General features: G+C 39.5%; 1 protein-coding gene across 1 annotated transcript; it reads left to right on the top strand.

Moving 5' to 3' along the window:
* Nucleotides 1-6,555: 6,555 nt before the first annotated feature.
* MAT1A (methionine adenosyltransferase 1A) lies at nucleotides 6,556-24,807 on the top strand. Its single transcript, XM_033066699.1, has 9 exons — nucleotides 6,556-6,952; nucleotides 13,479-13,556; nucleotides 14,052-14,174; nucleotides 15,886-15,998; nucleotides 17,577-17,720; nucleotides 18,298-18,516; nucleotides 22,086-22,268; nucleotides 23,466-23,599; nucleotides 24,052-24,807. The coding sequence occupies exons 1-9, from the start codon at nucleotides 6,859-6,861 to the stop codon at nucleotides 24,152-24,154; spliced, it is 1,191 nt and encodes a 396-aa protein (XP_032922590.1). The 5' UTR covers nucleotides 6,556-6,858; the 3' UTR covers nucleotides 24,155-24,807.
* Nucleotides 24,808-26,790: the final 1,983 nt, after the last annotated feature.

The raw sequence follows: 26,790 nt of genomic DNA, 5'->3' as shown, positions 1-26,790 counted from the left end.
GGAGGATTTCTGAAATATGTCACCAATCAGTTGATTTAGTTAAGAGTTTCCTGCAGACCTCCCAGCACCAGTAGAGCATTTGAGCTCTGTAACAGTGACAGTGGAAGAATTTCTAAAAAGGCTGTGAATAACCACAGATAGGAATCATGGCTAAAATGGAGGTTGGATGTGTGCAGTATCCTTTTCTCCTGATGGCCATAGAAGCCTAATTCTTGAGCTCACAGCATTGTGCGGTAATTTTCAATCATGCAAAATGCATGTAAAATTATGCTATACATTATTTACTAGATTACAACTGAGTTTTTGAGTAGATGTTTGCCTGTATCAAGCAGTTTAAGTATGTAAATATTTTCATTTCAGGCATAGAAGAAGTACATCTGCAAATATTGGTTATTGTTTCACATACACTATGCATATAGGGAAGACTTGTTAAGGGTTTTGGTCCAGAGGAGTAACTACAGGTTTATACCAGATAAAAGAGAAGTATCTTCTGGCATTATATCTTGAAAAAGTCAAATGTGTCTGAATTTAACCTAATGTTCCTTGTCAAGAAGCCAGAATTAACAAAATTCCACAACTGTTCTTGCAGATAGGTTTCTGAAACTTGACTTCGTGTACTAAAGTCAATATTTGTTTCAAAGTCCAAAGACCACCTGTACTGTAAACATCTATGAAACACTGCAGCAAAAACTCTTGGGTAATAGCTGTTCAAATGCATCAGTCTCTTTCCTAAGGTACTGAGGAAATCCTAATGGTTTACATATATACACTAATAATGTCACAAGACACGGAAAAGCAGAACCCAAGCTGCTGGAAGCCAGCTGAAGTTCCCTAGCCAAATTGAGATACAGATCTATGGCTGTAATGGGCTTTAGTCTGGGCAGGTGATCAGACCTGTCATTCACCACAGAGAGCTCTAACTACACCCACAGAAAGGAGCTGTGGCTGTGTGTGGATCTCATGGGTGATCATACTCCAAGCAATTGAAATTAAGGGTTGTGTTTGTTACATGTCATGGCAATCTTTCCCTAGCCAAACAACTGACCACAGCAGCTGGAAAAAACATCCAGTAAAATATATAGATGACTTTTTGTAAGGTTAAAGGGGGCAATTTCTAATTGAAGACTTTTTCCTTACCTGTTGAAGGCATAATCTTAACAATAAATGGCATAGTTTACTAAATTTACTACAGTGGCTTAGGAGTAAAATGCTAAATCTGAATGTTTTGCACTGCTACATTTGCAAACTGAAACTTTTAATTGTGTGAGGTGAATGTGAAACAGGGCTGTATTCTTTCCCTTCTACCCTCTCATCATTTGTGAAGGATACAACGGACTTCTAATTCTGTTGTAATAGGCCTTCACATAAGCATGTAACATAAACAAATGCTTGTGCATTGCTTTACAGAGCTTGTAATTTAAACAGGAAAACTGCCAAAGACTAAAGGCAGAACTAATTATATACCAGAATGGTTTAATGCTGTTTAAATAAAGCAATAGTAACCAATCAGTAAATTGAAAACTTTGACTAATCTAGCTATTTTTGCACCATTTCTGGCACAGTAAGGCTTATTTATGAAGAATGATTAGAAAAGGGGCTTTTAAATTTATCCTTATCTCGGGGTGAAGACCTGAACTGCTAGTACTTTTATTAGGTGAATAAATAGAAAATTAATTTGTATTCATTTCTGCTTAGTTTTAAAGAAATAATACTCCCAGTGAAATGACCACCAATATATATTTTAATGAAAGCCCAGTTCAGCCCCAGTGTAGCTTTAATTATTTCCTGAGAAACTAGAAGTTCCCACTTCATGTTTAAAGGCCTGGCACATATTACTTTATAACATGGCCATGAACCACCTGTTCAAGTTGGTCCTGCTTTGAGCAGAAGGTTGGAGTACAGACTGTCCAACTTCAAACATTGTGTTCAGTCAAATAGAGAATTTGAGGTCACACAGATGCAAAAATGGCAAGCACAGGGGAGAGAAGCAAAATTAATTATTTTCACTGATATTAGTAAAAGAGTAACCTGGAAAGACTTCTTAAGAAATGGCAGGGATGGCAGGTGGGAGATGCAGCAGATGATCTCTCTGAGGCTGAAGTTACTGTGGAATGAATATGGAATGGGAATTGCTCTGAGTGGAATTGATATTTACTCAAAGGTCATAAAAGCCCTCCAGAATGAAGTGCTCACGGTCATGTGCAAGAGGTCCCATAGTCCAGTCCAGAGAAGGTGAAAGGTGAGATGAAGGAATAAATGCTAGGTGATAAACACCCATCTCAGGGCACACACTGCCTTCTTTCCTTCTACAATCACAACATTTTTTTTCCTGCTCTGCAGTATTTATTTTACCCTGGATGTTTATGGGCCAGTGAAATCTACAGCTGCACGTTTGGGAGGCCTTCAACCACTCTCATTTTCAGATAATACTAGATAGAGGCAAGAGTTCTGAAGCAGGTGGGAAGTGAGTTTTGAATTCCCCATGTTCAAACTCTATTGCTTTGTCATTCTTCATACAAAGGAAATAAATGCATCTTAATAAATCCTCCTTATGTTAACTCTAAAAACAAACCAAAACAACTACCTCCCCCTAACTAAAATGTACAGGCTCAGTCAAGGCTTTTCACCAACCAACCAAAAAGCCCTGGGATATTCCCATGAGGCTTGCATGAGTTTATTGCTCATTTCCAATAGGAAAAAAAAGATGGACTGCAGAAATTCCTTGAAAACATGTTATTTGTATCATACTAACAGCAAAAATGAAACTAGTATAAAAGTAGTTTTTGTAAACACCTGAAAAATTGTTTCCACAGGCATTAATTAGGACTAAATTCTTTGTATGAAGTGAGAATAAAATAGCCAAATAAGAAATTTAAACTGTTAAGCAGTTGACTTGGTGAAATCATATCTGAAGATAAAGGTGAGAGAACAAAACAGAAGCATTTAGGAAAACGCTTTTCCTACATGTTATCTGTATCCTTGAAGTATTCCTGTATATTGCTACACTTAAGCATGTTTTGGTTCTTTCATGTAGTGGAATTGTAGTTTTAAGTTACTGTAGTAAAAGTGTGTGATCTGTACATATCGAGTCATTACCTTTAGCATTTGAAACCTATAAGAGAGAGAAATTGCACAGCTTATTAAATGGTCTTCCCATAACTGATTCTAATAATGCAGAAGTTGTTCTAAATTCTTGATACAATCCTCACTCAAAAGAACTCACCAAAAAATTGCCATGGTGGTGAAACCATATGAGTGAAGGAGCTGTACTGCTTGCTGGGCAAACTTGATTCTTCTGCAGCTGAAGTGAGGATGCCTAAGCCTTAGAGATACCTGTTTTCTTCTTTCCCCTTCTGCTGTCCTCACGTTTTGTCTGTTATTTAGTAGTAGTCAGACTTGTTCTCTCACTTCTACAGCTATCATTCACCCATGTAGGCTCCATTCTCAGTGGTTTACAACCTGAATGGGATATCAGTAGTGACAAGAAATGAGATGGAAACACACAAGTAAAAGGAGGAAAAAACACAAGAAGAAAGGGAAATGTGTTTTATCTAAATGGATATAAGCAAGACAAAATGAGGGGAGGGGAGAAAGGCAAATAAATGTAGCAAAGGAGAAAATGAAAAGGTAAAACAACCTGATGAAAATGTGAGATCTAGAGTCAAGGCAATTTATCAGTCATTTTTCTAGAGAATCAGCACCATCAGTAGCAATCATTCACAAAAGTTTTTGTCAGTTAAGTCTTGTTCACTAATTTCCAGGACTTTCTCAAGGCTGTAGTAAATCTCTGCCTTCCAGTCAGTCTTTGTTATATGAACTAGAAGAGGGGTGGTCTTCCAGAACTGCAGTGAGTAAAAGCAGCAAAACTGTAGGCTGGTACCAAATATGAAGGCTCTTACAGTCAATAGAAAGATTCACATTGCTATTCCAATTGAAACAGTGGTTTCAATTGGTATTAAAGACAATGCAGAGAAATGCAGAGGGGCAGGGTTGTTTTTACATCAATTTTTTTCCTGTCTTTAGCTTCATTCAAAGCAAAGGAGTCAAACTGATGTGGAAGATTTTGAAAGTAGGTATCTTCTGAGTAAAGATCATAGAATATGATCAAAAGATAATACAATGATAGGCAATACATGAAGTATAAAGAGATTTACAGAGAAACTTTATTATGGCTCAGTCCAGGTGAGTATGGCAATAAAGTTAACAGAAAATTTGGAATCCTGTTACACTGAGTGATGAGTCATTATCAGTAAAATGGAATAAGGAAAAATGCTGATATCAGTCATTCTCTTAGGATCATCCTTTTTTCCCCCCATAGATAGAAGTGCTATGCCAAAAAGACATGATGGTAAAGCACTATCTTGCCTTTTTACAAATATTTAAAGAGTCAAATGGTCTGGGAGGAGAAGCCAAATTAAACATTACATAACCCTACAATGCTTTAGCGTTGGTCACAGTTGTCCTAGAAGAGAGCCTGCTGAGGTGCTTCATGGCCATAAAGCAAATGTATTGTTCATGATAGTAAAAGCACGGCTGGAAGAAGTTCAAATTTGAGGTTTTACACAAGTTAATGTGAAATGCAGCTGGGCAACATTTCTGGAGTACTAGTACCAGAGAGGCTTTTCAATGGAGGGTGACCCTCCAAAGGTCACCAGTGCAATTAACTAGACAGAAGCAAGTCCAAAAACACCTGTGAAAGCAAAATAAACAATAGTCCTGCAAACTCATGTCTCGTGTATGTCAAATACTTGTACTTTTCAGCATTTTGAGAACTTGTTTTTTGGGTTTTTTTATATGTGATAAGAGGATTATGTGAGAGGTGTGCATTCTCCTGAAGTGTTACCTTAAAACCATGAATGCTGATTCCCAGACTACAATTACTCTCCTTAAGTGGCATTGAAAACCAAGAAAAAGCAAAACCAAAAGCAAGAGAGAATGGAACTCACAGGCTGATGATAATCAGTCTTGTCTGCTGTTGTTGGATGATTGTTTGTAGAATCAGAAAAAATTCTTAATATATACAAAAAGCACTTTTTGTTTCATTCATTCCCATTGTGTCTTTTGGTGTGTCCATAAGGAAGAAAAAAAATTTGCATTTAAGAATGAGCATTTAACACTGGTGTTATTTTACTTTAAAAGTTAATGTAATTTTTGAATGTTAGAGATTAACTAGGCTTGATATGGTTAGTTACTCTTTGGTCGTACATTTTAAAATTTTTTTATTTTTCTGAGTGGTGTTAATGTGTCATTTATTCAGGCTGGGGTAGTATCTTCATGTTAGTGGGATGACCACACTTTACTCCAGAGGAATCTGTTCCTCATAATGTGTATCTGATGTGTGAATTTGTGAAATTTTTTAAGTGCAACCAGTGCTTATCATTCCATGAGATGAATTCTGCACAATAGAAAACCAAGGAAGAGTATTTGAAATTAACAATTCCATGTCAATGAGAATTAGAGAGGGGCCAATGCTACAGCAGATTAGTGGTGAACATTCACAGGCATTGGTTATTGTTTTCAGGAATGTAGGCAGAAAGTGAAAATTCTAATCAATTCTTACATAAATACGTAGCAGTGCAGAAATTTGAATCCAAGAAACCATCTTGGGGATTTTTTAATAGTAATAGCTAAGGGTTTGAAGTGAACTAAATTTTTAAATTTAGTGATAAGAATTAGAGTGATAAGGAATTCATTTTTTTCATAGACTGGTGCTTGGATCAGAGATTGAGACTATAATGGTTTCTATAGAGGAAATAAGGAAAATTACACCTATTTATATTGGTGTAATAGTGGTGGGCATTTTGTGATCTGTCCCATGGGTATGTTTACTCGTTTTTTATATAGTTACCTAAAGACACAAATACCCAGTAAATGCCCTCTGCCTTCATACCTGACATACCATCAGCATGGTCCAGACATGAGCCATCTGACTAGAAGAAATTCTCTGCAATAGAACTGATCACTGACTTCTGAGATGTGGCAGTTCTTTCTAAGGGTTATGGAATATAATATGGGAATATGATGCAAAAATGTAATTGAAATGGACCTGAATTAATAGAAGAAAGGGCAGGGGAAAAGAAAAGCAAAGGCTGAAGATCGAGCTCTGTGTAGCAGACTGTGAAGCAGCCGTGGTGCTAGATCTTATCAGATGTTTTGTCTCTCAAATGTGCACAAAAAATGAATGAAAAGAAAGAAACTATTCATGAGGGAATTCCAGTTTTCTAGAGATGAAAAAGTAAAAGGAAAATATGGTTATATGGTGCAGAGCAAACTTCTTCTAGTCTTTCACTAGGAAAGATGTGCGTTTATACATTTGGTATCTTTCCCTGCAAAACCACAACACAGAGTTGGAAGTACACCACAGATCCCAGAATCAGGGGAGAGCCAGAGAGAAAAGCAGCTGAGCTGAACTGTCACTAGCACTCCTGCATTACTTCATGCTTAGTGGAGCTGCTAAGGCAGCCAGTCTTGCACAGGTTGAATGCAGAGTGCTTCCAAGAACTGAGTTAATTAGTGAAGTATCCTAAAGTTAACTAACTCCCCTGCCAAGAAATGGGCTCTTCCATTTTCCTCACATGATTATCTGGGCACTTTCACTTTTCCATATATAGGAGCAGCTCAGGGACTGACAGATCAGGCTAGGTAGGGATACAGACTTCAGGCACATGCATACTCCTTGCATGCAGGCACGGATGCAGGCACATGCTGCTCTCACACACTGAAATTCAAGTCAGCTGAAGAGGTAATAAGTGAAGACAGCAATATTCCTGCTGATAAAGAGCCTTCTTAAACAGAAGGCACTAAAGGTAGAGCTCTTCAACCACCGTTTGTAACAATCCATCAGGAAGCATCACAGCCATGAATGGGCCAGTGGATGGTTTATGTGATTACACGCTTGATGATGAAGGGGCTTTCATGTTCACATCGGAGTCCGTGGGAGAAGGGCATCCAGGTAAGAAGCCAGCTCTGGTAAAAGTCTAAAAAGTCTAATATTTTCATTGGTGGTGTTTTAAAAGCCTGAAGAAGAATTCACCTGGAGTTAATCGTACTAGAGAAGTTATTTGTAACAGGATGCTTTTTCTACTTTATTTCTACTGGACTTTGTCCGTACAGACTGTAGAACTGCTGTCACTAGAGTGCTTCCAACAGGAGTTTGTGTGCTTTTGTCGGGTGTGTGGAGGAAGGCAGTGAGGTTTGTGGTTGCTGCTCCTTCCTTTTCATCTGAATTTCTTTCAGTATTCCTGTGGAGACACTACTGTATCTCTGACAGGCTCAAGTTTCACATATGGATAAGAATGCATATCTTGCTTCTCAAGTTCCATATCTTTATGGGCCCTGTGAAACTGTCCTGCACGTATGGAGTGCTCTAAGACTGTCAACCATGATAGGAATATCCCTAAGTAGCCTATCTTAGAGCCTTTTTATAGTGGTCCCAGCAGCTGTACATGGCAAAGTCACCAATTTGCCCCTTGCCTCCCACCCCTTTCCATCATCTGATGCAATATATGGAATTGCTTAAGCAAAGAGTGGACAGTTATTTGCTAAACTTTATGTATGGTCAGCAGAGATTAGTTCAATATTATTGAAAACAAATATTCATCCACCATAAACATACACCTTGTGTCAACAGCAACTGTTCCCTCAAGTGAGGCCAGGGCACAATGGGCTATTTGATGTCCTGAAAAGTGTATTTGTTTTAGAAGCTAATTTGGTGGTCTGTAGTTTTTGCTTTAATAAGGCTTTTCAGGTCTGTATTCATGTATAGCAGAGGATAAAAAGGTCAGCAACAAGTACTTTATGTCTATACTTTGATACTCTTCTCTATTAACATATTACTGCCGATCAAATCCATGGCTGATGCAATTGAGTACATCTCCATCAATGTGAAGGCAACTACATCAGGTTAAACCAGTTGGGGTTCTTTCTGATGTAACACAGTCAGAAAATGACAAGCACGTTTTGTCATTGGAACATATATCCCATGTCAAATTTATGTATAATTATACACTACATCCAGGGTCTTTAGTACTATGCAGTTTCATGGGGAAAACAACATAATACAGTGTGTTAATTTTTGGAAATAATATGGATGATGTTCCATATTGTTACAACTAGTCACAATTTATGCTACTCTGATCATTAATTTTTAGTCATCGTGGGGCAATAATAGGAAAATCTCAAGCTGAGAGAGTTAACTGAGTCCCCAGATTTAGCTTTGTCCCTTTGTCTCTTTACCAGTCCTTTCTTTATCTTGTTTCTTGTTTTAGAATTTGGCCAAATTTTCGTTCTTATTCACATTCCCTCCTTTATTTCCAAACCCTCTGTTGGCCCTCAGTAGCTTTCTTTTAAGCCCCACAAACATTATTTTTCTCCTGTGCTGAAATAGCTGGCCCTTGAGAAACACGGTTACCGCTCGGATATCTGTGCACTTCTCTGCCTGACAGAGCTTGCTGGGTCTGGGGTGCTGTGAGATACAAAGTACCAACCTGGGAGGTTTGTTTTAGAGGCAGTGGGAAACTGAAATTTGCCTGGGTGTTTTCAAGGCAGGGATGCTTATACTTTCTTAAACAGCCTAAATCTTTGCATAGGGTACTGAAATCCCCAATGGCTGTGGCAAAGGGAGGATAGAGATTTTACTGATTAAAGGAGGGCAGGCTGCCAGTAAGTAACTCTGGGTTGTCCTGCAAATTCTTTTTCCTGAGCATCAGCAATGGATCTTAATCATCTCAGTGATAGCTCTGGCTCCTGACAGCAAATTGATCACCTCTACATCCCAGCCAAGCCCCTCTTCTCCCCTCTGTGGTTTTGCACAAGAAGTGTAGACATGCCATTTGGATTTTATCACCCAGGAAAATCTTGGCTATTTCTTAAAATGAGGCCCAGTGCCTGAGGCTGTAGTTGGTCTTCTGATGTTATCTGTAGCAATAGAATTTTATTGTGAGTTTTGATTTCCTCTGTTTATACAAAATGGATAATTTGCGTGTTCTTGATTAGTTCTCTTCCGTATGTGATAGTATAATTTTGCTAGAGGGCATTATGTGAAGTAAAGATCCTGAACCAGATCTTTGTCTGGTGGAAATTTGAATTGTTCTGATTATATTAGCTGAGTATTGAATGCTTTAATGGAGACCTTCTTAATGCACGAAGCAGGAGAAATTACATGCTTATTTATTTGAGTGTACAGAGAACTGCCTTGTGTCTGTGCAATGCCTAGAGCTGGGTCTCGCTGAGAAGTCCAGATTCCACAGAAGCAAGTAATAGCTGTCAATAATTAACCTGCAGGTATTACCTGTGCTCCCCAAAGACGTTATAGAAGACTGTTTATGCGATCTTCTCACTCCCAAGGGATTCTTCAAAATCCCTTGAGCATAACGTTTGGGAATTCCTTTCAGATCTTTTAGTCATTTAGTGGTGTAAATTCCAAACTCTCTGAAGACTTACACGACTTCTTCCTTTCAGTATAATAATAAAAGCACACACACAGAAGCATGAAAAAGAGAACTTTTTTATTTTTTGTGGCTGTATTTTGTCACTGCTCTATTTTCCTTAGTTCAGTAGTGTCTGTCATGCTGCACAGGTTTCATGGTGCTTTGAAAAGCATCGTGTGTTTCTGTGCCCCACAATGTCTTACAGATGTCAAAGCACCAAGGATTAATTCTTTCCTCTGTCTGGTGGGGCTTCAGGTGGAATTAGCTGCAAACTGACTGCCATTCAGTTTTCCAGAAAGTATCAATGAATCTCTTTAAAAATATAAGACCGAACATTTTCTAAAAGCACCCTCAGCTTTTCAACTGTGCTAAAAGCATATGTTTATCTTGTAGATATTCACAGGAAAAAAAAATCTTGACTGAAAAAACCTCCGGAAAATGCAGATCTGTCCAGCATGTCTTATATCTAAGATTATATATACTTAATGATATGCATGATACTTCAGTAAACTGTGCATTGAACAAGGAGAACAGATGTACAAGACATTTGAACACTGTTGATATTGCAGTACCACTGCAGTTATCAACTAGCACTCCTCAAGTGTTCTTTTAAATAGGAAAAATGTACAGCACAATGCAGGTATTTGAAGTCTTTCTAGTGAAAGTCTTTTGTAGGAAAGCTGATTTTTTGATTAAATGGTTATGATAAGTATCTGTATTTCTTCCCTGTTTAAATTTTTTTTAGCAGAAAATTGAGAATCACTCAGTTTGCCATATTTTGAATATAAAAATTCTCATTCTAGTTTAATTTTTTCTGTTGATAAAAATAACGTATCATTAAAAATACTGAATTTAATGTTGATGATTACAGATTTTGAAGAAAACCAACCTTGCCATTTCAAATGTTCCATGTTTATTATACTTACTACATCATCAAAGCCAGAAGTTTGGCTGTTGTGCTTTGTGGAGCTTTTTTGTAGAAGGTCCTGAGAACTTCTGTTAGGCTCTTACATACTCTATATTCATGTAACACACTTATGTCTAACTATCTGGAAAACTGTGAAGTTCCTTCTAATTATCAGAGATCACCTTTGTTCCTTCCTAGTATTACAACTGGGGTGTTGAGTAGGGTTTATTATCAGCTTCCCTGGACTCATTTTATGGTTAGCAAAAGCAGTTTCATGGCTAGTTGGCAGTCTGCCATAAGGCTGAACCTGTGGGATAGTTGGATTTCATGAAAAGGGTCATGCCTGTCAAATACTTGCCTGCTTAGTAATTTTAGATACCCCTTTTCCAATATTCATTCTATTGGATAGTAGTTCATGACATGAAGGTGTGCATGAACTGAATTCTGACCTATTCAATATTTTTTTTAAGATTATAGTGTCTCACCAGAAGTGCTCCATTATGCTTTCCCTGTTTCTAAAAAAGAAGGGAAAATAAAATGGAAAAAAAATAGTGGACAAACTTAGCCTCTCACACTTAGCAGATAATAAAAGAAATGGGCCAGTTGAGATGAGAAATCTAAATACCATAATGAAGGGTACACAAAGCCTGCTAAGCATTGCTAAAAATAGAATGCCTGGTTTTATTTTACATCAGAGACCTTTACTAATAGACATGCCTTTAATTTGACAGATTATTCATCATCCAGCTGGATTTCTCTTTCCCATCTTCATAGACATATCTCTATCTGGATTTGGATCTAGTTGCACTAGAACTGCTGGTTGTTGCACTAACAATCAGATATGACATGTATTATCAAACTGATCTGCCTTAGACTATTTTAATGTAAAGGTATGCTCCAAGTGTAGTTGATTAAATTATTCTAATGTATTACTTTATTTTGTTAGGGTCTCACAAATATGTTATGGATCAGAAGGGATCTCCAAAATATAATCTGATGTGGCCTTCATACATAGATAATAATATTTCATGCAAGAGTTCTTCAAACTAGCTAGTAAATGGCAGTTGAATTTCATTCATATCTTTTAAAAAGATATCCAATTTTCATGTGTCATTTAAAGGACAAGGAATCCTGCATGCCTCTAGATGAATGGTTTACATGGCTCTCACTCTTCAGATTTTCCTTTTTGAATCTTTACCTGTATCTTTTTAGCTTTATTTATCAACTGTAGATACATTATTTCCCATCAGTAAAGAAACCCTTTTCTCTGAGTGCAGTGTTTTTAGGTTCTTAGGGACCAGGATCTCAATGCCTATAGGGGTTTCCTCTGGTAGGCTGCCTTTCCTTCAGCCTCTCAGAACTACATTGAGTTTGATTGATTTCACCCTGTAAGATAGACTTTTGTGATTTAGGGCATTCTTCTCATTCTGTCCTAAACCTTCCCACAGCTTCTTAACACCCTTCTTGGGTGTTTTGGCAAGAATGCATATAAATGTGTACCATACAGGGAACTCAGATGTGGGGCAGTGGCATCTAATGCAGGTGAGACATTCTTCATGTGGAGCAAGGACATCAATAAAGGTTGTTCATTGAAAGTCTGGGAGGTGAAAAAAAGACTACAAAGCAGTCCCAGTCACTAGAGTTTGCTGCTGGGTATTGGACCTGCACTAAGAAAGCTATTCTAAGCCCAGTTGTTCTCTTGTCTCCCCCAGGTAATAAAAAATTACCTATTGTTTTCAATATTACTTGCTTTATGCTGGAAAATGTGGATATATTTCCTTATAAAAATGAAAACTTTGAAGTGAGAAAGCAGATACATTTTAATCACTCCTGCCCCTTTATACCCAGGTTTGTTGAACAAGGTTCATTTGGGCACCTAATTAAATTGCAAGAACGGTATCTGGTTCCTGTTTGGTAATAATTGTCCCAAACTTAGTAATCCTAATCCATATACAGTTCTTGCAAGGCTGGAAGTTCCAATGCAGCCTACATTTGCTAATTGTGTTTTGTGTTCATTCTTTTGGTGTTGAAGTGGGGAGATGGAGTGAATATGGGAGATCAGAGTGTCAGAATCACATTAATTTTTCAGTCCTTGATTTATCCCTCTTAGCTAAATGTACATCTTTGTCATGAAAATTAGAATTTATTTTGACTTGAGCTTAAGCGTATTAAAAGCCTCTAATGACAGACTCTTACAAAACATTTCCAACAGACTGTTGCAAATGACAAGGCAGGAGATTAATTTATTTTGCCACACAGCCTGCTATGTCAAAATCTAAAAGCAATACTAGACCTTTTTTTTTAAGAACAAAATTAAATTATATAAGAAAATTAACCATTTTAATGCGGAAGACATTGCTGTGGGTGCTGCCCTTTTGTGTCCATTAGATTAGCTAGGTTATTTGATTACGATTCAATATTTGGTTTAAAGATTAGAAAATAAAGAAAGGAAAAGGTAAAATATTATTATGACAAACTTGAGCTGAGACCTTTGTATTTGGCATGTAACTAAAGGTTTACCTCAGGCAAACTTCACCTGGTAACCCTTTCTTTGCTTCTGTGTGTGTATTCCCTGCACTGCCTTAGGTGGCTTGCAGGGATTATTAGGAGATGACATTGCCAGCTGGTAGGTAGTGACGCAAAGCAGCCCAAAATCCAGCCCTCCACTGAGCTGTGCATTATCTCCATTAATCTAAACACTTTCTCAGGCTTTACCACCAGTGTTGGTCAGGTGCATTGTAACTTTCTGTTGGGGGGATGGAAGTTGGTGGTGGAACATCACTGTTCCCTTTGAACACCCCTGGTTTGCAGAGCTGGTGGTGCTAGAGAAGGAGACAGCTGCCAGTAAAGCCTCTCAACCTCTCAGGTTATTCTATGCATTACACACTTGTTTCACATCTAAGCATAGAAAACTACAGATAAAGTTCTAGTTAGTTGGTTTACACTGGTAGGTAAATTCCCCGCTCTGTCTACTGAGTTCACTGGAATGATGTTTAATATGTCTTTCTAGTTAGCTACCTTAAGTATGCCAGTAGTAAGCAATGCAGGAATTCCTTTCTGAAATGCCTACTGAAAGTGATGCAAACAGTCCATGTTTTGTATTAAGTGCTGTGGTTTTGAATCACAGCTTTGATGTCTTGCAGATAAAATCTGTGATCAAATCAGCGATGCTGTGCTAGACGCCCATCTCAAACAGGACCCGAATGCCAAGGTTGCTTGTGGTAAGTTGTTTGCTGCTTTCCTTTAAGTCATCACACAGTCACTTTCTCTTTTTAGGATGTTTGCGAAGACCTAGCTCATTTCATTCAAAATGACATAAGAATTTCAGTTTTCAAGAGGAGAGATGAGAAGAAACAGTAGAAATTTTTGTGAAGACTGAAGCCCAAGCAGGCTGTAGAAGAGTAGAGCCATTGATTTTGTGTGTGGACTGAATTGTCCTGGAAGAAACAGGTTTGCATATCACTGAATCATGCTCAGTGTTTTGACTTTCCTGTTTGTAAATTGGACATATTAGTTTTTTCCTTGCTTTCAGACAGATGGGTGAATATGAAAATAATTCTTAACAGATGGAGTTAGTAGTGGTAAAAAAAAGGATATAAAGGATTTGCACTGTACACATCCAATAGATCTCTCAAAATCAGCATCATCACACAGTTCTTTGTCTTAGTGACTGGCTTATCCTGCTAGTGTAATCCTGTTTTCATCTCTCTTTTCAGAGACAGTATGTAAGACAGGAATGGTATTGCTCTGTGGGGAGATCACTTCTCGTGCTATTGTGGATTATCAGCGAGTTGTCCGAGATGCAATTAGACATATTGGCTATGATGATTCAGCTAAAGGTTGGTGGAAAAACTCATGAAATCGTGGAAGAGCAAGCAATAGGCAACAGCAAAACAGGTCTGTCACCACTTCCATACAGGGGCTTTAGCAAGCCTGATACAAACTGATTGTGCTGTGTGAAAGCTGCTTACATGGTGCTACATTATACACTTTATGGCTTTACCCCAGTAAGTACAAGCATTCTATTAGTTAAAAATGAATTGAGTAGGCAGACTATACTTTGAACTGTGGTATTTGGCCACAAGAGTTAACTGCAGCGTGAACCATAGAACCTACCACTCCTCCAAACTTGCAAGAACTTGACTCTTGGTTTTTCATTTGGCAAGCTGATTGTTGCATCCTGGTGCAAAAGAGAGAGAAGAAACCAAGTTCATTTCACTGTACCTTTGTATTTTTGTACTGCAGTAGCATTTAGAATTCCCAGGTATAAAGGTGGTTGTCACTGCAGGGTGCTTTGTCAGCTCTGACTCCTTTTACACTGAGCAGTGTGTGGTCCAGACCTAGGTTGTGAGATGTGTGAATAATAAAAAAGACAAAATGCTCTGTGCACCAGACACATTTCACTTTCTGATTTGCATGTGTCTGTTTATACAGATATATAGAAATATTCCAAGAATTCTGTAACAGTGAAGTGTAGCTTTTAAGAGCTTTTGGTTTATAAGTTGTTTACTGCAGTCCTTCGATTGCAATCAGATTTGCAGGAGGTTGTGGTGGGAGAGTATTACAGCAGCTCTGCTGCAGGTTGCCTCCACCATCACACAACAGCAGTGCTTTCAGAAAACACAAGAAAATCTGGGAGGTCATAATTCTCCTTTTTATCCAAACTGCCAACAGTGATGAGGGGAGATTCAGTGATGCATTAAAAACCAATTTCTAGAGGTAAAAAAAAAAAGCCTAAACCAAACAATTATGTACAGAAATATAATTTTCTTCTCTACATAGCCTGCTGAAAAGAGGGTAAAGAGCATTCAAGTGGATCATATGCATATGGACGTGTATATATGTTGTACTGGCTGACATGAGTTTGGTCAGCAGCTGTCAGTAGCTACAGTTCTAGGAAAGGTTGGATTTGGAGAGAAGCATGTCACTATTAATATACCTAGGAACAGGTGGGAAATTTTGCCACAATCTTCTGTAAGTCTCTCAATTTCTTTTTAGAATTTTACTTTTTGTCTTGGAAAGTCATGTAAAGTCCCATTTCCTGATTTGTTGTGAATCTGACATCTGAATCTGGTGTTTTTCTCTTTGCAGTTCATGCAAAGTCCCATGAGAAATTTAAATATGGACACTGGCTTGCATGTATTACAAATAATGTGGCAGAGAGCAGAGTCTTCAGTTGTTGAAAAACTCAGCTTTTGGAAATTCATGTAGAGGGCTTTATTAGTGTCCATTTGGGAGAGGCTCATTATTTACCTTTTAGACTACTTTTCTGCAGTTGACAATTCATAATCTGAATTGGCTTGGCACAGGGAGTCAGTGCAAGAAGAGAAAATCAGTAACAATCAAGAAAGGCAACCCTATATATCCCATCTTGTCCTAAAAGAGGTTTCAAGTGTGGTATTGCCAAAAATTTTACTTAAAAATAGCAGTTTGCTTTTGAGTTCTGAATGTGGTATCCTTCAGAATAAAAATATTGTCCTCTGGTTCCATGTTACTTTCTTTAATTGTGACAGAAAAAGCTCATTCACTCCTATTCTTTTTTCCAAATAGGCTTTGACTATAAGACCTGTAATGTTTTAGTGGCACTGGAACAGCAATCACCTGATATTGCCCAAGGTGTTCATCTACACAGGAATGAAGAGGATGTTGGTGCTGGAGATCAGGTAGACACAGTATCACATCTAAAACACCAATGCTGTTTTAATGGGAAAAGTTTAGTCTATCTTAATGCCCTATTTTATAAGTCAAAACCCACGTCAAAGTATTTCCACACTTCTATTTACCCCAGAATAAAACCCATAATTTTACTAAAACAGTTGTAGGTTCCTTGAGAGCAGACTTTTGTCTGGTGTTGTTTTAGCACTCCAGGCAAATCAGCAGAGCTCTGGCAGTTTGTAGTAGCTGAGGAGGTTCCCTTCAGAACTCAGCAAAGGTTTTTGTGTATGTGTTTCATGTTTTTGTTGTGTAGCTTTAGGTCCATCAACCATTCATCTTACTGCCAGACTTGCTGTGTAACGTGGAGTAAACAAAGGATCTTTTCACATTCACAGAGCTGTTGAGATTTTGTGCAGCAAAAAATTAAGTGATGTTTCATCTGCCCTCAGCATTAGTACAATAAATACCAGAGTACTTTTAATTCTCACTTTTTTCCTGGAGGCAGCTCTTGTAATAGGCGTTCCATGTAATTAAGGCTGTCCAAACTGCATTTCTCTGAGCTGAAGAACACATGTAGGCATTTATGGTGTGTTCCCAAGAGAGAGATACTAACATAAAAACTGCATCATGGGACTGATGCCGTGTGAGTGAATTTAACATTTAGTAGTTATCATTAAAATTAATATCGAGTTTATACCAGTGCTGTTGAGACCCGTAAGTGCAGGTATCAGACTCCAGGAGCCAAGCTAATACTGTCCAAAAAGTCCCTTGAGGACTAAATTAAAATGCTTTTCTGCTGTCATGGGGACATAACACTACATAAGATGAAAAAAGATTTGACTTTCTTTGACACTTTGATGGCCTCACTTTCCATTTGATCAAAGTGCCTTCCTGTCTTTTTTTTCCTTTGTTTTTTTTTCCCCCACAGCAGACACTGGATGAGGAGAAAGAAAAGGCTGCTAACTATTTAGGAAATAATAATCTGATCCAGGGAATATGAGAGAATTATAAAAGTAATATATAACGGTATAAATATAATATATAACAATAGAAGCTGTGACTCTAAGCATGTGGCATTGAAAAATCTGAGGCAGGTGCCTTAAACTGTTGAAGGGTATGCCCTTCATGGAGTGCTCACACCCCATTCCACTGAAACTTCAGATGTGAGCTGCAGTAAGTGCAAGTGTGTCTGTATTCATACATAAAAGCCTCTGGAACATATCCAAGCTACTGGAAACATCTTTCCCATGACAGAATAGTCCTGAAATGTTTTCTCCAGCAGATTTTTTTTTTTTCTATGAAAGAACCTATTTGGTTTTTTCGCAGAAATGTCTTCATTTTTGTCCAGGTTTCTAGCTCAACATGTAAGCCTTCAGGCTAGTGAAACAATTCTAGGAACATGGTCTGCTTCTCATTACACTGTAACATGTTGGAGCCTGATCTGAGTTTTGGCTTCTTGCACTGTGATGTAAAACAGTAGAAAGTAAACCTGAGGATACTACTCTGACTCTTCTTCAGATGAAATCTCATTGCCTTTGGTTGTGGTGCTATTAACAGTGATTGAAGTATGTTCTCTCCTCCTGTAGGGTTTGATGTTTGGTTATGCAACAGATGAGACAGAAGAATGTATGCCCCTGACAATTATTCTTGCTCATAAACTGAACGCCAGGCTGGCAGAGCTGAGGCGTAGTGGAGAACTGCCTTGGTTGAGGCCCGACTCTAAGACACAGGTAAATACTGCAAGGCATTGCTCAGAAAGTTGGAAACCTTCTCTTCCAGAAATACTGAATTCTTTTGAAGACGGAAGTTGATGTGTATCAGCCTATCAGGATCACCTACAAGGAGCAGACAAAGCTTTTCCACTGCCTGTGACATCGTCTCCTTGGCTGTTGGAACATGGTTCACTGGTCTCAGAGCACTTCACCAGCTGCCACTGAAGGGATTTAACCCTTCAGAACTACAGTGGTTTGTGCTTGCTGGAAAAGCAACATCCGAAGGGTTTATTTGTATTTAGCAGTTCAGGCTGACATTTTCAAGACGAACTAAGAACATAAATTTCTGAGGCTTGAGAGTTTTGAAGGAAATCCCACCTGAAAGACATGTTTTGGATGATTTCCTAAAGAATCAAGTTGTCCTTATTGAGTTGGGGTTTTTGCTATTATTTTTTTTTCTATTCACTGTGAGCAGGGCTCGCTCTAATGTCAGCACTGACGTTTTGCTGTGGAGCAGCCTAGGTGACAGGTATTTGATGAGTACCACTGTGACGGCAGCTTTGCTGTTTTTCCCTGTTGTCCCTGTGTCCCCCAGGTGACGGTTCAGTACATCCAGAAGAACGGAGCAGTGGTTCCTGTGCGTGTTCACACCATTGTGATCTCCGTGCAGCACGATGAGACCATTTCTCTGGAGAACATGCGCAGGACCCTGAAGGAACGCGTGATCCAAGTCGTTGTCCCTGCCAAATACTTGGATGACAAAACTGTTTATCACCTTCAGCCGAGCGGACGTTTTGTTATTGGAGGGCCTCAGGTTTGTGCTGTACTATTCTGGTGCTCTTATGAGCTTGCCTTTCACTGTGTGTGTGTGTCTTCAGTGCTCAGGTTTTGGCATCTCTGTCCCAGGGTGTAAGGAGAAAGCTGCCCAGTGGAACATTTTTCCTGCAGCTGGATGTGTGAGAAGGGCCCAGGGTTTTATGTGTCCTATGCCAAAGTAACCTTTGAGGGGCTGGTGATAGTGTACATGTGTTGTGGCCAGGCAGGCAGGTCTGCATCCAATCTTCCATTGCATATAGAGTGTAGAGCCCAATTCAGTAGCTACAGTTCTAGGAAAGGTTGGATTTGGAGAGAAGCATGTCACTATTAATATACCTAGGAACAGGTGGGAAATTTTGCCACAATCTTCTGTAAGTCTCTCAATTTCTTTTTAGAATCTTACTTTTTGTCTTGGAAAGTCATGTAAAGTCCCATTTCCTGATTTGTTGTGAATCTGACATCTGAATCTGGTGTTTTTCTCTTTGCAGTTCATGCAAAGTCCCATGAGAAATTTAAATATGGACACTGGCTTGCATGTATTACAAATAATGTGGCAGAGAGCAGAGTCTTCAGTTGCTGAAAAACTCAGCTTCTGGAAATTCATGTAGAGGGCTTTATTAGTATTCATTTGGGAGGGGGTTATTATTTACCTTTTAGACTACTTTTCTGCAGTTGACAATTCATAATCTGAATTGGCTTGGCACAGGGAGTCAGTACAAGAAGAGAAAATCAGTAACAATCAAGAAAGGCAACCCTATATATCCCATCTTGTCCTAAAAGAGTTTTCAAGTGTGGTATTGCCAAAAATTTTACTTAAAAATAGCAGTTTGCTGTAGAACCCAATTCTGGGCTTCCTCAAACCCTCTGGGGACCAGCACTGAGTGAGACCTGCAGTCCTTCCTCGTGGGAAGCACTTCTTACAGAGAGATGGACAAGAGAAGCTTTACTTCTCTTACAGGGAGCCTGGTTTTCAGATCTGTATAGCTCTCACTCTTCTGCCTGACACCAGTAAGAGCTGAAGGTGTCCATCTGTTCTGAAAACCAGCTCCAATAAGGCTTCTTCTGGTGAGAAACGTTCCTTTTACTTTTAGTCAATGCAGGAGATGGGATTTGTAATTTGATCCTGTACTCACCAAAACCGGGAGGAACTTCCACTCTCTGTAGGATCAACAATTCTGAGATTTAGTTTTTGAAACAAATTTACCATTATGAATGTTTTAGTCTTCTGATGCCTTCACAGCTACCACAACAAAACGTCAAAGCTCCTTCCTGAAATTAGGTTCAATTTTACAACTAATCCAAGTAGACAGTGTTTTCCCTTTGCTTTACAAATTCATTCACTTACTGGAATTTTTTAGAAATATTCCTTAGGCACTCCCTTTTTTACAGTTTTGCCATGTAATGGGTAAAAAGATGTTGAGATTTATAATTATAATTATTGATTCTAGAAACAAATATATTTTTATGCAGTTGAATGGGTTGTATCACTGTAATTTTGTGTATCATTGACATCCTAGACTATGCACAAAAGTCAAACTTGAGCTGTAATTTAGAGTGAATGAACCAAGGCAGCAATCATAGCTACATACAAAAAGAAGGCTACATACAGAAAATTTTTTACGTGCGCAGTGAACTGCACCCATTAAAAATGTAAATCTCTCAGATCTGTACTGAACTGCATCCATTAAAAAATGTAAAAGTGATAAGGCAGCCATGAATACCCTTGCTACTCCTGTGCTGGAGTCTGTTGCATATGTTTGCACATACAAACCGAGGCAAGTCACAGTGTCCGTTTACAGCTTTTCAAACCTGGGCTAAGTTTACTCAGTGTGGGTCAATCTGCCTATGTGTCCATGACCTTGCAACTGCTATCATCACTTGTGCAATTTACAATGGCATTTCAGCAACCAGAAAATGACTGTTTCTCCTCTTGACTTTAACAGCTTTAGCTTTCTGCTTATTTTTCAGAAGAGTGTTACTCAGTTTTATTTTTAACAAAGCTAGCTGCAGGAAGCTTTCTCACCTCCAGCTCAGTTCATCTAAGGAAGATACAAATATTTCACTTGGGATTTTCATCTTATGTGTTTTTGATTGTGGGGGGACCTTGAATTCTGGTTACGGCAAAATGAGTAGGTTTGCTGCTGTTGTTGTTTTCATACCAGCAATACCTGCTGGTGTGATGAAGACAGACATTACAGTCCATCATAACGATGACTTCCACATGCATTACAAGTGCATTTGTACTTGTCCAGCAACTTTGAAATAATGGGTGGGGTTTTTTTTCCCTTTTTCACATGTCCATTTATTCTTCCTCTCACTCAGCTCTGTAGCCAAGTCATGGTGGCACACAAGGTGTTCTCATTGCAACTGTCTGTACCATCAAAAATTAGGGTTTGAGACATGGAGAAAAACCCCAAAGACAGGATCCTTTAATACATGCTCAGCTATCTAAAATCCAGATTTATATCTCAGTGCTTTCTTAGCAGAATGGAACAAACAGTGCCAAAGGTTTACTTCTGTGTATATTCACAGTTCTTTCTATGAAAAACTTTGACTCCTCAGTTGTGTTTGCCATGCAAACATTCCAGCAGTTGAATTTTAGTGACATGATGTTCTGAGGCAAGAATTTCAAATCTGCCTGCACAAGTGGCAGGGGAATTTAAAAGTTGAACATGTTTTCTTTCACACCAGAAAGTTTAAGGATTTAGTAAATTGCAGGGGTCAGACAATTAGTCCAGTGCTGATTAGCTAACCTAGATCAAATGAAAGTATGAAGTACTTGTGAGGAGCAGTCAAGAAAGCTGTAGACAACTAGAATATTATCTGTACTTCCTTATTAAATATTTTAGAATATTCATTTACAAGTATCTGTTCTTAGAAAGACGTGATCCTTTCTTAATTACCTATAACTACCTGTTGTGTTATGTGTGTAGCACTCCATACCTGTTGTGTACAGTTTAAATTAGACTATATAAATATTTTGGGGTTGGAAATGCATTTTTAGTACATATATGACAATCTCTGATACTGCACTGGAAGTGCTGGGTGTTAATGTCCGTGTAACCATCTATAAGGTACCACTGACTGTAAATAAAAAAAAAATCTACTATTTAATATCCATACAATTTGTGATTTTCACTAAAAGATAACAAGGCCTAGATTGTTGGGGTTTTCATTTATATTTTAAACAGTGTCAAATCTCTCAATAGTTCCTTTATGGCACATAGCATTTTAGCAATATTCTGTAATAGGTTTGGATATTTAGTAGGTCATTTCTAAGCCAAAGTTGTCATGTTTATAATTAAAACAGGCAGTGCATGCTGTAGCTATTTGGGTGTAAACCTGTTTGCTCGATTAACCAAACGAATTTGTGAATGGCTTGTCTTGAGAATCTGGCTTTAACAGCAATTAGAACCACTGTAGTGGATTGGTGAGACAATGCACTCCTTCAGCTGCCCCCAGCAGCGCCTGTGTGCTGAACTCACCCGTTGCTGCAGGGTTCTAAGGCATGCACAGCCCTGTCTGAGGCTGGACGGGTGTGTGATGCCCAGCCTGTGTCTGGTGCAGGGTGATGCTGGTGTCACGGGCAGGAAGATCATCGTGGACACGTACGGCGGCTGGGGAGCACACGGCGGCGGCGCCTTCTCCGGCAAGGACTACACCAAGGTGGACAGGTCGGCCGCCTACGCCGCCCGCTGGGTGGCCAAGTCCCTGGTCAAAGCTGGCCTCTGCCGCCGCGTCCTGGTGCAGGTACGGGTGAAACGCCAATCTCAGAAAAATTAGGATTTTAGCTAAAAGTTAGTTGTTTACTAGAATTAATTAGAAAGCAAATGGATAGATAGGCCTTGCTGAAAACAATTAAAAGTTAGAAGGAAAACCAGGCTTGAGGTAGTTATGTGAAACTTAAATAATTGATTGCCTATCATCTTATGCTTGCTCAGCTATGCTTACAGTGGGAAAAGACAAAACTAGTAAGCAGACCCAAAGAAACATAGACAATACGACCAGAAATCCATTCTTTAAAAAATTGGACTATCCTCAGAAGCCATTTGTATTGTCATTGATAGAAAAGGGTCGAAAGTTCAGGGTGAGGAAGACTCGCCTTACTTCCTCCTTTTAAGACCCCTCCCCACAAAAACGACCCCAGACTTAATTCAAGAAGCCAACCACACATGCTTAATAGCCATTCAAGCTAATTACCATAGGAAGGGGATAGGAGGGGCTGGTATTATGAACATGCAATTGTTGGAAGCTTTTGTCAATAAACAGACTCTGTGATCACCTGTAATTTTGCAGTGTGTATTAGGGGGCTACCCCACGCTGCTGCCCAGCACTGAATAAACATACCCTTTCTAACTTTAAATTAGAGAGTTAGAGAGTTAGTTAGAGAGTCTTTTGTCCATCACAGTTGAGTATCAGTATTAGACCAATATTCATATTTTGGTAAATCATGGGTTGCTAAGGATGTTGCTTTTCTCAAAACGATTTTCCCTCTTTAGATTTTTTTGAATGCCCATTGTATGACCCACTGTAGTAGAAGTGGTCTTGGTGATGGTTTTTTTGAGGAAAGGAAAACTTGGTGTGCTTAGTTCAAGCCCACCATAATGTCACTAATAGCCAGCTGGTTTCTTGAAACTGGAACTTTTCCTTTAGCTTTCTTTCTGTTGGCTATTTTTCCAGATATTTGTTGAGCCCTCAATCCTCTGACACTCATTGTAATTGAAAATGAGCATGGGGTGACTGGATAATAGGGGAGAAAGTAGTCCAGAGGCCTCAGCATTTTCAAAGTTTTCTTTTTTCTACAAATACAGATTGTGCAAATATGAGAAGGGAAGGAGAGGCTTTAGTTTTCATAAGATGATTCATAAATCAATGCTTTCTTCTGCCACCCACTGTTACCCTGAGGAGCTGTGTTTATTGGCTGACTAAGGTGCCTTTTCCCCACAGGTTTCTTATGCCATTGGGGTTGCTCATCCACTGTCTATTTCACTGTTCACATACGGAACTTCCCAAAAAACAGAGAAAGAGCTGCTGGACATTGTGCACAAAAACTTTGATCTTCGGCCTGGAGTCATTGTCAGGTAAAGAAACACACAGAAAGGAAAATATCCCTGTAGTTGCATCCAATAAATGATTTCTTGCAAAATATTCAGCTATTACTGAAGGTCTGGCCTTCCATGATATATGGAAGTCAAATAAAACAACTTTTGCATTCTGAGAACTTGAAGTTACTTTGCTCTGAATAAAAAGGTATCTTTTGGTTTACCAAAGGAATTTAAGGTTATTTCATCTTTTCCATTACAACTAATAAATCTTAATAATAAGGCCTTTTCCTATAGCCCCAATACATGAAAGACAGTAGTGTTGCCACTTTAATTGTCTCCATTGAACACATTCATTGGTATGCTTGCATCCCCAGAATATGCTTGCTTGTCTAAGGGGGTGGGATAGACATCGACATCAAGATTTTAATGGTAGTTATCACGAAGTATCTTAAGAGGAAAAAAATTTCCTTCTTTTTGTTTACACACAGGGATCTGGATCTGAAAAAGCCCATTTACCAGAAGACTGCCTGTTATGGTCACTTTGGAAGACAGGAATTCTCATGGGAAGTGCCTAAAAAACTTGTGTTTTGACATTAGTGACATGTCACCTTTTAAAAACAGAAAGGAAGACCACTAATGATGAGGATACTTCTGAAAATAAAATTTGACAGCTTTATATTCAACATAAGGAATTTTAGATTTTAAATGGAAAGAAAGAAAAGGTTATTTTCTTGGAAATTGATTTTTTTTAACCCTCAGTGTCTTTCATTATCTAAGGTATAATGGACAGAGTCTGTTTTTTTAATCGGCGTAAGACAACAAAATACAGTTTACTTTTAACTGCTGCTCTGTTGGTTCTTTGGATAAAGACAAAGTGTGACTCAGGTACTCAACCCAAAAGCTGAACCTCAAACCTTTGATGGGCAAAGGTGAAGACAATTTCCCAACTCTGACTAAGGATCAGCAGATCTGTTGCTTCTAATTAGACAATGGGAAATTCTGGGGTCCAATTTCCTTACTGGAGTTAGCATTGCATATGGCTGGGGGCTGCTTTGGTGGGAGAAGGCTGAATATCACCTAACAGTATCTTGGCCTCCTTTACAAAAAATGTTAACATATATGTAATATTTAAATCACCTTCCATGCATATGTGCTGTTACTGTGGTGCTTCAATTATCTGTGTTTTGGAACATAAGTGCTCTCCTATGAAGCAACAATCATAGAATAAAAAGCTTTTTCCTACCATGTATGTAAAGGTGTATCTTTTTCTATGGGGTTGGGGGTTTTTTTGTTTGGTTTTTTTGGGGGTTTTTTTTGGTGGTTTGTTTGTTTGTTTGTTTTGATGCTGCTGTAAAATGGTCATTTCAACTCAGCTGCTTTCTACTCTTGAAGGAATTCAGTTTACCAACATGATTAAATTTGATTAGATTTTGAAATTGTTGTATGAATTTCCCTTTTAATAAATGTATGATCACTATTTAGTCCATGTGATTAATGGAAATTCAGTAAAAAACAAATAGATTTTTATTTGTAACTCTTAGGTTTGTGCTACATAGTATTTTTTCATAATTTTTGCTCCCAAGCATCCGGTTTATTGCATGGCTTTCAGTGTTGGATATAAACTGGGAATAAAAGACAGCTGAGAGAAATAACTTTAAAACTTCACCAAACACTTATAGCCTGAGGTTACATTTGGACCAGTGCTCTCCCAGAGAGCTGGCTCTGGCTCAGGGCGTGTGCCCAGCTCTGGATCGGGGCTGTGCCAGCATTGGCTGCCAGGGGTGATCCCTGTGACTGCCAGGGGTGATCCCAGTGTCTGCCAGGGCTGATCCCAGTGTCTGCCAGGGGTGATCCCTGTGACTGCCAGGGCTGATCCCTGTGACTGCCAGGGGTGATCCCTGTGACTGCCAGGGGTGATCCCAGTGACTGCCAGGGCTGATCCCTGTGACTGCCACAAGTGATCCCAGTGGCTGCCAGGGCTGATCCCAGTGACTGCCAGGGCTGATCCCTGTGACTGCCAGGGGTGATTCCAGCGTCTGCCAGGGGTGATCCCAGGGACTGCCAGGGCTGATCCCAGGGACTGCCAGGGCTGATCCCAGGGACTGCCAGGGGTGATCCCAGGGACTGCCAGGGCTGATCCCTGTGACTGCCAGGGGTGATCCCTGTGACTGCCAGGGCTGATCCCAGTGTCTGCCAGGGCTGATCCCAGTGACTGCCAGGGCTGATCCCTGTGACTGCCACAAGTGATCCCAGTGACTGCCACAAGTGATCCCAGGGACTGCCAGGGGTGATCCCTGTGACTGCCAGGGGTGATCCCTGTGACTGCCAGGGCTGATCCCAGGGACTGCCAGGGCTGATCCCAGGGACTGCCAGAGGTGATCCCAGTGACTGCCAGGGCTGATCCCAGGGACTGCCAGAGGTGATCCCAGTGACTACCAGGGCTGATCCCTGTGACTGCCAGGGGTGATCCCAGTGACTGCCAGGGGTGACCCCAGTGTCTGCCAGGGGCGATCCCTGTGACTGCCAGAGCTGATTCCAGTGGTTCCAGGGGTCATCCCGGTGTCCCGTTGTTCCCGCTGGACCGTCCCCCTCTCCTCCCTGCAGGTCAGGGTCACTGCTGCAGGTGGGCTGGACATGGCCAAGACTGAGGACAAGAACCTCTCAGTGCCCACGTGCTAAATTGTCCTGGGCAGTGGCAAACTCGTCTTTGCAAATGTCTGTGAGTTGAGCACAACTTTGTTTAAACTGGGAGGGTGTGAAACCACGTTTATCTTCTGTGATGGTTTTGTTTGTCAGTAGGCAGCAGCTTAATCCTCCAGTGTATGCCTGTGTAGGGCCCCCAAGGGGGACTTAATGCTTTGTGGTTCAGCCAGCATTCTGATAAATCTGTGCTGGAGAAGTGCTGCCACCCCGTGTTTATCTCCCAAATAAATGTCTTCATACAGTGCCTCTCGAGCAGATGTGGTGGTGCAAAGAGAGTGACTGTGATGAACATTAAAGGAAAAGCTGTCATCTATTTCTTTTAAGTGTGTCATAAACACAATTTCTATCTAGTCAAGCCAGAGGTCTCTCCACTTCTATTAATTATGCTAATGTGCTCTATGTTCTGTGTAAGTTGAGATAAACAGGTTCATGTGTAGCTTCTGATCTCCCAAGGACTTACCACATTAATCACTGGGCCTCGTTGGGTATCCACCTGGGTATGTTTTGGCAGGAAGATACCTTAA

This window comes from Catharus ustulatus, chromosome 8, assembly GCF_009819885.2.
Source record: "Catharus ustulatus isolate bCatUst1 chromosome 8, bCatUst1.pri.v2, whole genome shotgun sequence".
NCBI lineage: Eukaryota > Metazoa > Chordata > Aves > Passeriformes > Turdidae > Catharus > Catharus ustulatus.
Note: the sequence above shows the minus strand (reverse complement) of the source record. Positions and strands in the feature narration are given on the sequence as shown.

Excerpts from the sequence above, each read along its gene's own strand:
- MAT1A (XM_033066699.1), top strand. The coding sequence starts at position 6,859 with ATGAATGGGCCAGTGGATGGTTTATGTGATTACACGCTTGATGATGAA. Across the intron at positions 22,269-23,465 it reads GCCGCCGCGTCCTGGTGCAG|GTTTCTTATGCCATTGGGGT; the intron begins GTACGGGTGAAA and ends TTTTCCCCACAG. Across the intron at positions 23,600-24,051 it reads CGGCCTGGAGTCATTGTCAG|GGATCTGGATCTGAAAAAGC; the intron begins GTAAAGAAACAC and ends GTTTACACACAG.